At 46.3% G+C, this 12,982-nt stretch overlaps 2 protein-coding genes across 3 annotated transcripts; one reads left to right on the top strand and one right to left on the bottom strand.

The window, feature by feature from the left end:
* Positions 1 to 169: 169 nt before the first annotated feature.
* ndufaf6 (NADH:ubiquinone oxidoreductase complex assembly factor 6) lies at positions 170 to 7,331 on the top strand. 2 transcript variants are annotated; one of them, XM_053431672.1, is made up of 9 exons: positions 170 to 394; positions 1,321 to 1,420; positions 1,550 to 1,672; positions 1,949 to 2,005; positions 3,345 to 3,447; positions 4,065 to 4,198; positions 4,604 to 4,705; positions 5,832 to 5,888; positions 6,338 to 7,331. In XM_053431672.1, the coding sequence occupies exons 1-9, from the start codon at positions 219 to 221 to the stop codon at positions 6,464 to 6,466; spliced, it is 981 nt and encodes a 326-aa protein (XP_053287647.1). In that variant the 5' UTR covers positions 170 to 218; the 3' UTR covers positions 6,467 to 7,331. The 2 variants fall into 2 exon arrangements, with proteins under 2 accessions (XP_053287647.1, XP_053287648.1); XM_053431673.1 differs by having other exon boundaries at positions 260 to 394; positions 1,321 to 1,424.
* A 1,200-nt stretch (positions 7,332 to 8,531) lies between these two features.
* On the bottom strand, positions 8,532 to 11,596 carry LOC128448853 (5-hydroxytryptamine receptor 1B). The gene is made up of 2 exons (XM_053431670.1): positions 11,531 to 11,596; positions 8,532 to 10,736 (listed from the first exon to the last, which is right to left on the bottom strand). Exon 2 carries the CDS (start codon positions 10,673 to 10,675, stop codon positions 9,674 to 9,676), a length of 1,002 nt encoding a protein of 333 aa, XP_053287645.1. The 5' UTR covers positions 10,676 to 10,736; positions 11,531 to 11,596; the 3' UTR covers positions 8,532 to 9,673.
* Positions 11,597 to 12,982: the final 1,386 nt, after the last annotated feature.

Here is a 12,982-nt window from a genome sequence, read left to right as displayed (position 1 = left end):
CAACCTCCTTTCTGAGGTCCTGGTTCGGCGGTCCACCATGAATGGAAGTCAATGCAAAGTCCTAATATATTAATACATAAAGGTAGCTGGGCGTGCGTTTGCGTGTGTGTAAATTTGATAGCTCTTCAAACTGAGCGGAACCTTAGTCCGCAGCTGTGTGTTCGCAGGGGAATGTTTTGAATGTGACACGAGGTGAAGCTGGGCTGTTGAAGGGGAACATGGCAGCTGGTGTCGGTGTGAAACTGGCTCCATGGAGCAGGAGAGCCCGGCTGTACAGACCCACGTCCCCCGGAGGCGGCTGTCGACACGCGGCTGTGACTCAGGTCGTGAGAGCGAAGAGCAGCGCGACGGCGGATTCACAGAGCAACCAGGAGTTCTGTCTGCAGCTGGTCCGGTGGGTCCATGCTAACAGCTAGCAGCTAGAGCTGTGTCCACTAACAGAGCAGCAGCAGCTATCTAGCTACAGCTGTGTCCACTAACAGAGCAGCAGCAGCTATCTAGCTACAGCTGTGGTCATTAACAGAGCAGCAGCAGCTAGCTAAAGCTGTGTTCACTAACAGCACCAGCAGCTAGCTAGAGCTGTGATCACTAACAGAGCAGCAGCAGCTAGCTAGAGCTGTGTTCACTAACAGAGCAGCAGCTAGCTAGAGCTGTGATCTCTAACAGAGCAGCAGCAGCTAGCTAGAGCTGTGTTCACTAACAGAGCAGCAGCAGCTAGCTAGAGCTGTGATCACTAACAGAGCAGCAGCATCTAGCTAGAGCTGTGTTCACTAACAGAGCAGCAGCAGCTAGCTAGAGCTGTGTTCACTAACAGCACCAGCAGCTAGCTAGAGCTGTGATCACTAACAGAGCAGCAGCTAGCTAGAGCTGTGTTCACTAACAGAGCAGCAGTTAGCTAGAGCTGTGTTCACTAACAGAGCAGCAGCAGCTAGCTAAACCTGTGTTCATTAACAGCAGCAGCAGCTAGCTAGAGCTGTGTTCATTAACAGCAGCAGCAGCTAGCTAGAGCTGTGTTCACTAACAGAGCAGCAGTTAGCTAGAGCTGTGTTCACTAACAGAGCAGCAGCAGCTAGCTAAAAGCTAGAGCTGTGTTCACTAACAGCAGCAGCAGCTAGCTAGAGCTGTGTTCATTAACAGAGCAGCAGCTAGCTAAAAGCTAGAGCTGTGGTCATTAACAGATAAAGGGGAGAAATGTTAATGACTTTTTACAGTGTTGGTTCATTCCAGTGGAAGTGAAGTGTATCCCTTCATTTTTTCCTCTCCCTGTTATCCTCCTCCCCTCCTCCTCCTCCTGCGCCTCCTGCGCCTCCTCCTCCTCAGGTCCAGAGACTATGATGGCTTCGTGTCCTCCCTCCTCCTCCCAGAAGATGCCCGGCGCTCCTCCTTGGCTCTGAGAGCGTTTAATGTGGAGCTGGCACAGGCAGGTATTCCTACCGGTGTGAAACTACTGCTGTTCACACTGCTCTTTTTACCATGTGACTAATCTTACTGTTACTGCAGTTTGATATGTTGCCATAATTAATAGCTCTTATGTTTGTTGGACCAAAAGGTGAAAGATTCCGTTTCCCAGAAGACCATTGGTCTGATGCGGATGCAGTTCTGGAAGACGGCCATAGAAGAAATCTACAGAGATGAACCCCCGAACCAGCCGGTCACCGCCGAGCTGTGGAGGGTAAATATTAGAGCCATATGAATATCTCCATCAGAAATGTTTTACTCTTAATATCTAGTAAATCTCATCCCTTAAAGTGCAGAGCAGTAGAGTATGTTGTGTTTCTGGTTTTAAAAGCTAAAGAACAATCCGGACAGAAACGTATCAACACTGTTAAGATTGTTGTTTAATTGTTGAATTATCTCATCTGTGTTCAAATTCAGCTTCATCGTGAACTCAGGAATGTTTATTATTTATTAGGAGCTCAGACAATTAACACTAAGCAATGTTTTGTAGGCAGCGAGGAAACACTCCCTGACGAAGAGATGGCTGCTGAGGATCATAACCGACAGAGTAAGACTCTCAATGACCTGTTTATTCACTCAGCTCTGATGTGTAGTAATAACATGACAGGTTTTGTAGCATGTCTGTCTTTATCTGTCAAGTTTGTTGTTTTTCTTTCACGTTCTGCTTGATGAGTGATAGATAGATGGATACTTTATTAATCCCGTGGGAAATTCAGATCATCCAGTAGCTTGTACATTTAACACATCACTGACATACAAACATAAATCCCATAAATCCCATACGGAGAACATATTTACAGATACAGGAATGCAATGCAATGATGTGATTGTGTCAGTGTCCAGGAGGAAAGTGTTCTTGTGCTGCTGGAGTGGATAGTTCAATAAAATATAAACTGTATATATATATAAAAATAGCAGAAAAAAAAAATATATAAAAATATCTAAATATATTTTGAATATGTAGTGGTAAAGTCTTTGCATGGGGCTAGTATAGCCAGTAAAGGGATGGACAGTGGGTTGGTATATATGTGGCGTTATGAAGCCCAGTGGGTAACATACGAGTTGTAATTGTAATCCAATCAAGTGAGAGTGCAGGATTTAGTGACATCTAGGGGTGAGGTTACAAATTACAACCAAGAAAATATCCCTCCCCTCACCAATTCCCTTCTGGGAGAATCTACTTCAGTTGTTGGTCCCTCTCCAGAGCCATTTGGTTTGATCCTAATCAGCTACTGTAAAAAACATGGCAGTGCGGAATGGTGGCCTCTCTGGAAAAGGACCGGCTCTTAATGTAGATTTAAAAGACTCTTTAGATTCTAAGACCACTAGAACACAATGAGTCTTGGTTTAAGTGATATACACTGTGAACATGGTTATGAATATTGTTTTAAATTTCGACTAATAAACCCTTTAACACACTGGTCCTTAAAGTCAGTGTTTCAGAGCCAGGTTAAATCTGAGGGGATGTGAAATTAGGAAGGGGACAGGAAGTAGGACGGACACGTCATTTACATTAATTTTCATTAATCGTCTGTTTTGATTGTGTCACGCTGATTTCTGTCTGAGCAACAAATTGCTCTTCGGAGATAATAATTATTTCTTGACTCAATTTGATGTATGTCCATGCAGGGGCGCAGATCCAAGTTTTTTATCTCTTTCTTTAAAATGTAAAGTAGAACGTTTGTGATATTTAATACATTATTTGATATATAATTTGCCTGCCGTTTGGTGCAGCTCCTTCAGGAGAGATCAACAGTTTCCAAAAATTTAAATCACCAATTGATTCACTTCACACGGTCACAGATATGTTGAGACGCGTGACTCGAGGTCATAAGGGGTTAACACTGAGTCATCATTGAATTTTTAAAGTGCATGTGTTTGTCTAGGAGAAGGATCTGGATGACCGAGCCTACAGGAACCTTCAGGAGCTGGAGACGTATTCAGAGAACACTCAGTCCTCCTTGATATACCTGCTGCTGGAGTGTTTAGGTGAGGACACGCGAGACAAGTGAGAGCTGTTAGCACACGCTGGTGGTGTCCTGCTGTAAATGCCACTGCTGTTGACAGAGGTTACACAAATCTTCTCCTCTGTTTGGTTTGCCAGGTCCTGCCCTCTGAGTAGTTATTAGCTTTATAGATAAAACTAGAATCACATCCTGGAAATAACGTCACAAACTCCTCTTCACTTTCTGGTTTAAAATAACGTCCAGAGCCTTATGAGAAGTTGACCTTTGAGTCTTTTTGGTATTAAATATCATCACTTCATCATTTTGTCAGAGTTGGTACATCAGGTCTTGAGGTGTGACCAGACGTGTGTTTAATGTCAGAGTGACTTTGACCTTTGACCTCACATGGCACCATAACAAACACTTATCAGATGTCATCAGAAGCCACACTTCAGCCACTGCTCAATCTAACCCTAGAGGAAACACTGTGTGTAGATGATGACCACAGGACGAACACGTGTCATTCAAAGTTCTTTAAATAACCATGTGAAACCAAAACTGACTGGAAACAGTGGAACAGACATGAAGCTTGGTTCAGACTCAGCTGAGAAAAACCACTTTAGGTAAAGTAAGACTTTCACGTCTGCTTTTCTTTCACAGGTTTTAAAAACGTCCACGCCGACCACGCAGCGAGTCACATCGGCAAAGCTCAGGGAATCGTGACGTGTCTCCGAGCGACTCCGTATCACAGCAGCCGGCGGAAGGTCTACCTGCCCATGGACGTGTGCATGTTGGTGAGTAGCTGCTTCACCGGGCTGTGAGTTCTGTTAAGAAACTGAGTAGAACCCAAAGAAAAATGACCTCCACTTGTTCCCGCTGTGTAAAACACTTTCTGAGAATCACAAGGGAAATATAAAGTGAGGATGATTCTAATAGAACGTGACGACTCTGAGCCACTGAACTATAGAACACACACACACACACACACACACACACACACACACACACACACACACACACACACACACACACACACACACACACACATCAACAGGGTTCAATATCCAAGTTTACTGGGAAACTGTTCAGTAGTTTTCACATATTACACAAAAAGCATAATCTCTGAGTTGCAGGTAATCAAAGGCACTAATCAGCCTTTTCTGTGACTATGAATCATATTTCCTTCTGTGCTCCTGCAGCACGGAGCTTCTCAGGAGGACTTCATCCGCGGCAGCCGGGAGCAGAACGTCCGGGACGTGGTGTACGACATCGCCAGCCAGGCTCACGTACATTTACAACACGTACGTACCACACACACACACACACACACACAAGAAGAGCAGAAGTATGTGGACACACAACCATCACACTCATAAGTGATGAACTATGTGTATTAGTAAGCTGCTCCACTCTCCTCTGAAGGACACATGCTTCTCAGGAGGAGAAGGCTCAAAGTTTTATAACGTCTTCAATCATCAAACCTGTTTTATATCCAGAGCTGAGTTGTGTTCATATTTTATTTTCAAACCTGCAGAAATGTGTATTTCAGTCAAGGTGCCGTAGCTTCTCGTGTTGTCGTCACATCCTCTCTGTGCTTGTTTCAGCTTTGTTTACTAAACACCTTTTAGATCTTTGTGGTTTAACTCCATGTTGGAGACGTCTGGATCTTAAGTGTTCAGAGAAATGATCCTTCAGTTAAAGTTGAACATGCTAAAGTGACATAATTATAATAATAATAATAATAATAATAGAATATGTGAAACTGCAAATAAAAACAAAGGTGACTGGAGAGACAATAAAACTTGATAATTAAGATACAGAAGTTGATGATAAATATTTAAATGAAGATCAGCATTAAAAGCCTGAATGTGCACAGAACATTTACAATCAAAGCTTTATGAAATCAAAGCATGACTTTTTTCTTTTATGGGATATTGTCATACTTTGGAAGTAAAATCCACTTAATCTATAAAAAAATTATACATTTAGATTCAAGAGGTAATTGTTCGTCCAGTTTTTAACTTCTTCCGCCCGAGAGGTCGGGGAACGCAGGACGTTAATATCTTCATAACCAGCTGCGTGTCATCTGCGCAGCCGTTGAATTAACGTTCATCCCCTCGGCTGAGGAACGTTATGTTTTCCTTGTTTGTCTGAACCAACTTCCATGAGATTCCGTGACTGTTTGACATGACCCAAGAAAGACCCCATGAAATATTGGACTTTCTTTAACGTTGTCTATCAAAGTGAGGTTGGGCTTAGTCTTGGTGGAAGTATCAAAAGTCCTTCTTCACACAGGGGAATAGATCCAAGCAGAAGACCAACCTGCAGTTAGTTGATTTACCTAAAGAGCGGTTTAACCAGCTGATCAGGTATGATTGGACTAACATCTGATATCTTTAAATGTGTATTTCTTTCTTTGTCTTTCAGGCGCGGTCCTTCAGTCACAACGTTCCAGCAGCTGCCACTGCAGCCTTCCTGCAGACGGTGAGTCAGCGTTTCTCAAAAACAGGTTTGATTTAAAACTCCAGATACTCATTTGAATAAAATCTGCCTGGAAGTCATTGGTAAACATGAAAAAACCCACAGATGACGTTTTAAAATAACAGTAAAAAGCCTTAATGTCGTTAAATGTGATAAAACTGTAGAGATAAGATGGTGGAGTCTCACGTTGTCACTTCCGCGGTGGATATTTAAACTTTTGTGTAAACCCGACCTTTAAATGCTTTTATCCAAACAGACCGTGAACTAGGATTGGTGTCAAATACATTCTTACACAATGTGTTTCATGTTTTCATAATAACATCTCCAACGCCCGCTCTTCCACCGCGTCAGAGCGCCTCAACGTGAGCTGGTTGAACTCTCATTGACAGAACTAACCTGGTGACCTCTGGTGACCTCTGGTGACCTCTGGTGACCTCTGGTGTTGTGTGCAGGTGGGGCTGGAGGACTTCCTGCAGAGAGTGAGGAGAGCAGACTTTGATATTTTCCATCCCAGTCTGCGGAACAGGAACCCCCTCCTCCCCATCCAGCTGTACTTCCGCTCCTGGAAGAAGACCTACTGAGCCCTGACCCTTACTGATGGTTAAACCTGCTCAAGAACCCTTTGCCTTTTCCCCCCCGATGAGACAGGATCAACGTCAGGAACGTGCTGGACACTGAGAAGCTGCCCCCCCCCCCCCCGTCTCGCCAGCATTTTGCACGATACTGACACAGACGTCCTCCTTCACACATTTTAACATGAGACTTTACTTCTGTAGTGACGGAGCCGTCGTCTTTGCTGTTTCTGTGAATTATAAAAAGAAAACTCTCACCACCAATTGCTCTCAGTATTATTCCTGTGTCAGATCTCACTCCTTTGAGAGGTTCTGTTATTTCCTTCTCTGCTCTCTGGTGTGTGGAAATGCTTTGTCTCATCAAATACACTCGGAGGAGAGGAGCCAATCAACGGATGAATAGAAAGTGAAGATAATGAGACGGATGGTGAACTCGCAGGTTGAACACACAAAGAGCTGATCTGAGTCCAGCTGTGGAGGCTGGTCTGAAGTCTCCTCCTACAGCTGCTGTCAAACCAAACTGAGCCCGAGCCTGGAAGACGCTCAGGAGCCTGAGGACCAATCGCTGCTCTTCAGCCTGAGGACGTGCGAATGGAATTAACCTCAAATCAAACACTAACTCAAATCATGTCTGTTGCATCTGACGACGATGAAATATCACCAGCGTCTTGAATTAAAATGATGAGACTTGTTTTCTTGTTTGTTTGATGCATCTTCTCCTCATCGTGTAAAAGCAGAGGTGGATTAACTCGGTCACGGTGCTTCACCTCAGCTGCTCCTGAACTAAATCGAGTGTTTATATTTTATTTTAACTGCATGCTAATACTCCACAACATTTAAATCTCTGTGGCACATTAAAACGAAGAAGTGGCCCGATATGACTCCAGTGATGAAGACTTGTGGAGAGAACAGATTCAGGTGGTGAGTCAGTGCCTCCTGCTTCAGTGACAGATGAACAACAGCTGGTGGCGCTGAGCACTTCTCCCACACGCCTCACATCCTGTCTCTAAACGAAAAGCTTTCACCTCAATCATCACACAACCTTCATCTCCACATTAAACCCGTCTTCTGCAACCGTGTCCATTCTAAACACAGGTTCTTTGTTCTGGGTTCAAACCAGTTCAAAGTTATTTCTGAAACCACTTCAGTCTAGAACAGAACACGTTTCTCTGCATTCTCTTGTAAGATTACCTTCACCTCGCTCGGGGGGGAGGGGAGGGGGGGTCGTCTTTCTGTTTGAATGGAGAATATGAATGAAGCTTCATCTGGTTGCTATGGTAACATCATGATGGTATTACTAGCAGCATCAGCACCTTCAAGCACAGTACCACAGTACTCCACAGTACTACAGTACTTCACTAGTTCAGATGCACCAAATGAAGGTTGTCTCTACTTCCTGTGATTGGTCCAAAAGTCCGAACTAACTGTTTCAATGCAAACCAACAAAACCAGGTTCAGTTTGATCCAGATCCAGAACTCCTGCTCTGAGGAACCGTTCACACCTGATGTTCAGATTCAGACTGGACTGAAGAGTCTGAAGCTCTGAACCAGGTGTGAACGAGTCCTGAGTCCACGTGGCTCACATCTGTTCAGTGACACGATGAATTTCATCCAGATGTTTATAAGGAGGAAGATGTTGATGGAGACAGAGGACAGAAGGTCTCCATTTGATTTAGTTAGGGAGATTATTAAGAACAAGTTAGGTTTTGGTCTAGGCCTTAATTCAGCCTCCTCTTCCTCTTGATGAAGACTGTCAGCGCAGAGACCTTTAATTAGCTTCTCTCTTTACTTCAACCCTCCAGCTCCACGCTGCACAGAGAACATGAAGCCTCCATCACGAGGCTCTGCTCCACTGCTTCAGAGACTCTTCACATCTACCTTGTCATCGTGCTGCTCTGACTCCAGAACTACATCAGCTCATGTGTTGCTCCTCGTTTCTCTTGGTAGACACTGATGTGTTATTTTAACAGGTTAATTTATTTTCTCTGTTGACGTTTCAAGAAATCCTTTGACAGAGGAAATAAGACGCTGTATTTGATCAGGGTATTTTTTATTTATTCTTGACTTCCTTAGCACAAAAGTACATAAAAGCAGATCCATGAATAATTCTCTGAGAAATCAGTGAAAATGTGAATACATGTCGTCAAGAGATTGAAAATTAGAAAACATGCCACAATACAAGTTCTTTCTTGGCTCTTGTCCCAACGTTCAACCGAGTTTTGTGAAAAATGGTTTCAAAGTTTTAGTTTGATCCTGATGACAAATCCTCAGACGTGACAAGAACTTCAGAACCTGGGACTGATCCTAACTCCTCAGGCTGCTTCAGTCACAGGTTCCAGATCCACATCCAGTCAGGACCTGGTTCCAATCCCACGCTCATGCTTCCAATCAGCTCATCCTCTTCAGAGCTTCTTCAGAATTGAAACGTGTTTGTCAGGTTCTGGGTGATAAACAGCTCACAGCTTTAATTGGACTGTGAAACGTTCCCCTGAGGGTTTCACTGAGCTGAATAAACCGGTTCGACTAACGTGCTGCAGCGTCTCCACACTCTGTTCATGGTCACGATAACAAACTATGAAATGTTGTTCTGTGACTTGCTTCAATCAGCTGTGTGAGAGACAGATTGTTACATAATGAGAAGTCGATGCAGGTCTGACTCTCAGCGTCTCTGAGGAGCACAAAGAGAATCAACAATCAACAATCAACAATCAATCACAGAACTGAGTGGTACCGAGAAACATGTCACGTGTTCAGCTCGTGTGGGAAACCGTGAACGACACGTGTTCACACCTCAAGAGTCAAGGCAAGTGTTTTTACTCTTCATCTCTCAGCCTCCTCTTCTCCTTCTCCTCACTCACTCAGGGATTGTTCACCTCTTCTTGCTTTTATCTCTTAGTCATTTGTCCTTGATGGTTTCTGTGTGACGCGGCTCCTTCAGGATTCTGATGTTTCACCGTAACTGTCTCCGGTTGACGTCAGTCCTCAGAGTCTGTCCCTGATCTTTACACACCGACACACCGTCAGGTTGTGGAGCTGCAGCGTCACACACAACAACACAATGAAGGACACTTCACATTTGTGATGTTCAAACTGTTCATGCTCTTTTATGATGTAAGAAAAGGAGCAGGGATCTGAAGACAAGCTTCTCTCGTCTCCATGATGCAGTTCTGCTCAGGTTCTCCTCTGAGCGTCGGTCCGGGACCTTCTCTGCTTTCTTTAGGTCTTGGTTGGGTTCTGTCTCTGGAAGAGCTTGTGAGCACTGAGCCTGAACTTCTGATCCCTCACACTGTAAATAATGACATTCCAGCAGCTGTTGGAGGCCAGAATCCAGAAGGCGAAGAAGGAGAAGTTGCACCATTTGTTCCCCAAAACGTTTCCCACCACGAAGACGGCGATGGGGGTGAACGACGCTGTGAACGCCACCGTTAGAGTCCCGATGGTCTTCGCTGCCTTGATGTCAGAGAAGCTGGGATTGGTTTTCCTCTGAACCTCGGACCCGGCCAGGTGATTCCTGCGCTTCGAGTGCTGCCGGATGCTGGACAGAGACACGATGTTTATCACCACAGTGCCGCAGAGGAGGGTGAAGTCAAACACTGGGAACAGCAGGAGGATGTTCCAGGCCTGGCTGGGGAACTCGCCCACGACCCCCAGCACGTAGTTGCACATGCGGCTGCAGGAGTTGTACTCCAGAGCGATCTCGCTGCTGAAGAGCATCGGAGACACGGCCAAGAAGAAGCTCCCCGCCCAGGACAGGACGATGAGGGTCGTGGTTCTCTTACGAGTGATCACGGAGTCCTTGTGCAGCGGCATCAACACCGCGATGCTCCGCTCCACCGTCAGCAGGAAGATGGTCGATATGGACACCAAGGTGCACCCGGCAAAGATGGGCCCGATAACGTTGCACGGGTGGAAACTCACGACCTGCGAGTTGTAGGAGGTCCACTCTGGTGCAGAGTCCGTCACCATGAGGTAGACCTCGGCGTAGACGGACAGCGGCACCACGAAGATCCCCACCGCCAGATCCGCCACCGCGAGGGACGCCTTCAGGTATCCCTGTGGCGTGTGGAAGTCCTTGGTCCCCACCACCACAGCCAGAGTCACCAAGTTTCCAAACAAGATGGCGAAGACCAGCAGCACCATGAAGAGCACCATGAGGACTTTGTTGACCAGCGTGCAGCAGCACACGGTGCAGTGGGCCGGGTCCGTTCGGTCCAACATGACCGGTACCCTGCTCTCAACCACAGAGACTCTGCTGCTGCTGCAATGCTCACCTCATGACCTGCAACACAAACACAACAGTGTGAGTCACAGACCACCTGACCCCCAAACCACAGACTAAACAACTCTATTCAGAGGGGTGGAGGGGTGGAGGGATGGGGGGAGGATGGATGGAGGGATGGGGGGATGGAGGATGGATGGAGGATGGATGGAGGATGGAGGATGGAGGATGGAGGATGGAGGATGGACAGATGGACACTCCTCCCTCCTGGAGTGACAGGAGATGGATGGAGGGATGATGGATGTAGGATGGATGGAGGATGGAGGGATGGAGGGATGGTGGATGATTGATGGATGGATGATGGACGGATGGACACGCCTCCCTCCTGGAGTGACAGGAGATGGATGGAGGGATGATGGATGGAGGGATGGAGGATGGATGGAGGATGGAGGATGGAGGGATGGAGGGATGGAGGATGGATGGACACGCCTCCCTACTGGAGTGACAGGAGATGGATGATGTCATAATCGGACAACAGCTGTAATAGTAAACAAACTCTCTGATCCTTTAATCTGCAGCTTCTGTTCATCTCTCTTTTAACTCGTTTCCAACATCCGGAGACAGATAGAACCACGTGACAGTGAGTGTGTCTGTCTCTGGATGTCTTCACGTCCCTGGGTCAGGACGCAGCTCTGGGCTGAACCCTGTCAGGACTGGTTTGGTTTCCCACATCCCGCAGCCTCCCAGCACAGCCCACTGATGCAGAAACCACATCCACACATTGAGACTGAAATCCACTGAACTCCTGCGCGCACGAGTCCGTGCGTCTTCCTGCTGCGGCCACGTCCACTCACCTTTCACAGGAGGACACCAGCTCCTTCTGGAGGAAGATGATGAGCATCTGTTTGGATTCTCTCAGTTTATTCCTGCAGATGTTGACTCACACGCTCACGCGCTCAGATCAGAAAGAGAGGCGCACTAAACTCCACTTCGGGTTTAAATTGCGCGCAGGAGGCGCAGCGGCTGGTGAGCTCCGACATGTCTCCTCAGGAGGAGCAGCTCAAACCCTCCCGAAGAGAAGGAGGAGAAGCGTCCGGAACCAGGAGGACGCACCGGCTCCCCGACGCGCAGGAGGATGGATCCGTGGACCCGTGCGCTCAGCTCCGCTCGGAGAGACCGTGAGAGTCTCCTCCGCTGCTTCGTCCATTGGCTGAGGACGACGACGATGACACACACACACACTCCGCCCAAAGCCAGTGCTGGGAAGTAACTAAGTACATTTCCTCCGTTACTTCGTGTATCTGTACTTTATTGATGCTGGTTATTTTGAGGCTTTTCCCTTTTGCTCCACTTGTTAGTTTCTGGTGAGACACATGTTCTGTTTGAACTCCTCTGTGTGACAGACTGAACCTTCAGTCAACTTCACCTCGTTCATCAGTGAACATCTCTGAGGTGAAGGTGGAGCGTCAGAGGCCGGACGTGACGTGTGTGTGTGTGTGTGTGTGTGTGTGTGTGTGTGTGTGTGTGTGTGTGTGTGGTGAGTGTGTGTGTGTGTGTGTGGTGGGTAATCTTTAATCCAGAGGTCACTGCAGGGGTCCTCACTCCAGCGCTTCAGCTCCCAGTGTGAGGAGTTTGTTTCTGGACCTTAAATCTGAGCTTCACTCAAAGGTTTTCAGGGATGTGTTGTATGTTGAGAATAAGAATATCATTTTGAACAGAATTAATTTACAATCAGCAGCTTCAGTTCAAACACTGACTCCTTCTGAGAATCTGGAATCAGTTCAGATCGTCTCCCCCCCCCCCCCCCCCCCCCCCCCCCCCCCCCAGTCGTTCTGTAGTTCAGATCTGACAAGTCGTAATATTACGATAAGAAAAGTCCTGCGTCTTGGTTTTGTTTGGTCGACTTTGTGTGTTTGTCTGCCAGAAGAGTTAAAAGTTGTATTTTATCTGGTTTGAAGTCACATTTGTTTGAAACACTTTTTGCATCTTTGTGGTTTTCAACCCAGATGAAGGATTTTAGTCATCGGACGTCTGGATCAGAAGTTTTTTACAGAAACAAGCTGAGCTAATGTTAGCTGCAGCTGGACTCAGCCAATCAGAGACATGTCAGGGAATCACTGTAGTGAAGACTACAACTCCCATCATCCTTTGTCAGGTGAAAGGCGTTTGAGGAGAGTTCATACTCTGAAGGTCTGAAGGGAGTGAAACATGGAAGTAAATGTCTGGAAAACATGTGCAGGTTTTTGACTCTTTAAACTAAGGTGTTAGCTTCTCTTTACTCTTAATAACCAAATCTGACCCAAACA

The sequence above is a fragment of the Pleuronectes platessa genome, chromosome 10 (genome assembly GCF_947347685.1).
Source record: "Pleuronectes platessa chromosome 10, fPlePla1.1, whole genome shotgun sequence".
Taxonomy (NCBI): domain Eukaryota; kingdom Metazoa; phylum Chordata; class Actinopteri; order Pleuronectiformes; family Pleuronectidae; genus Pleuronectes; species Pleuronectes platessa.
The sequence above is the reverse complement of the archived record's forward strand: the minus strand, read 5'-3'. Positions and strand labels throughout refer to the sequence as shown.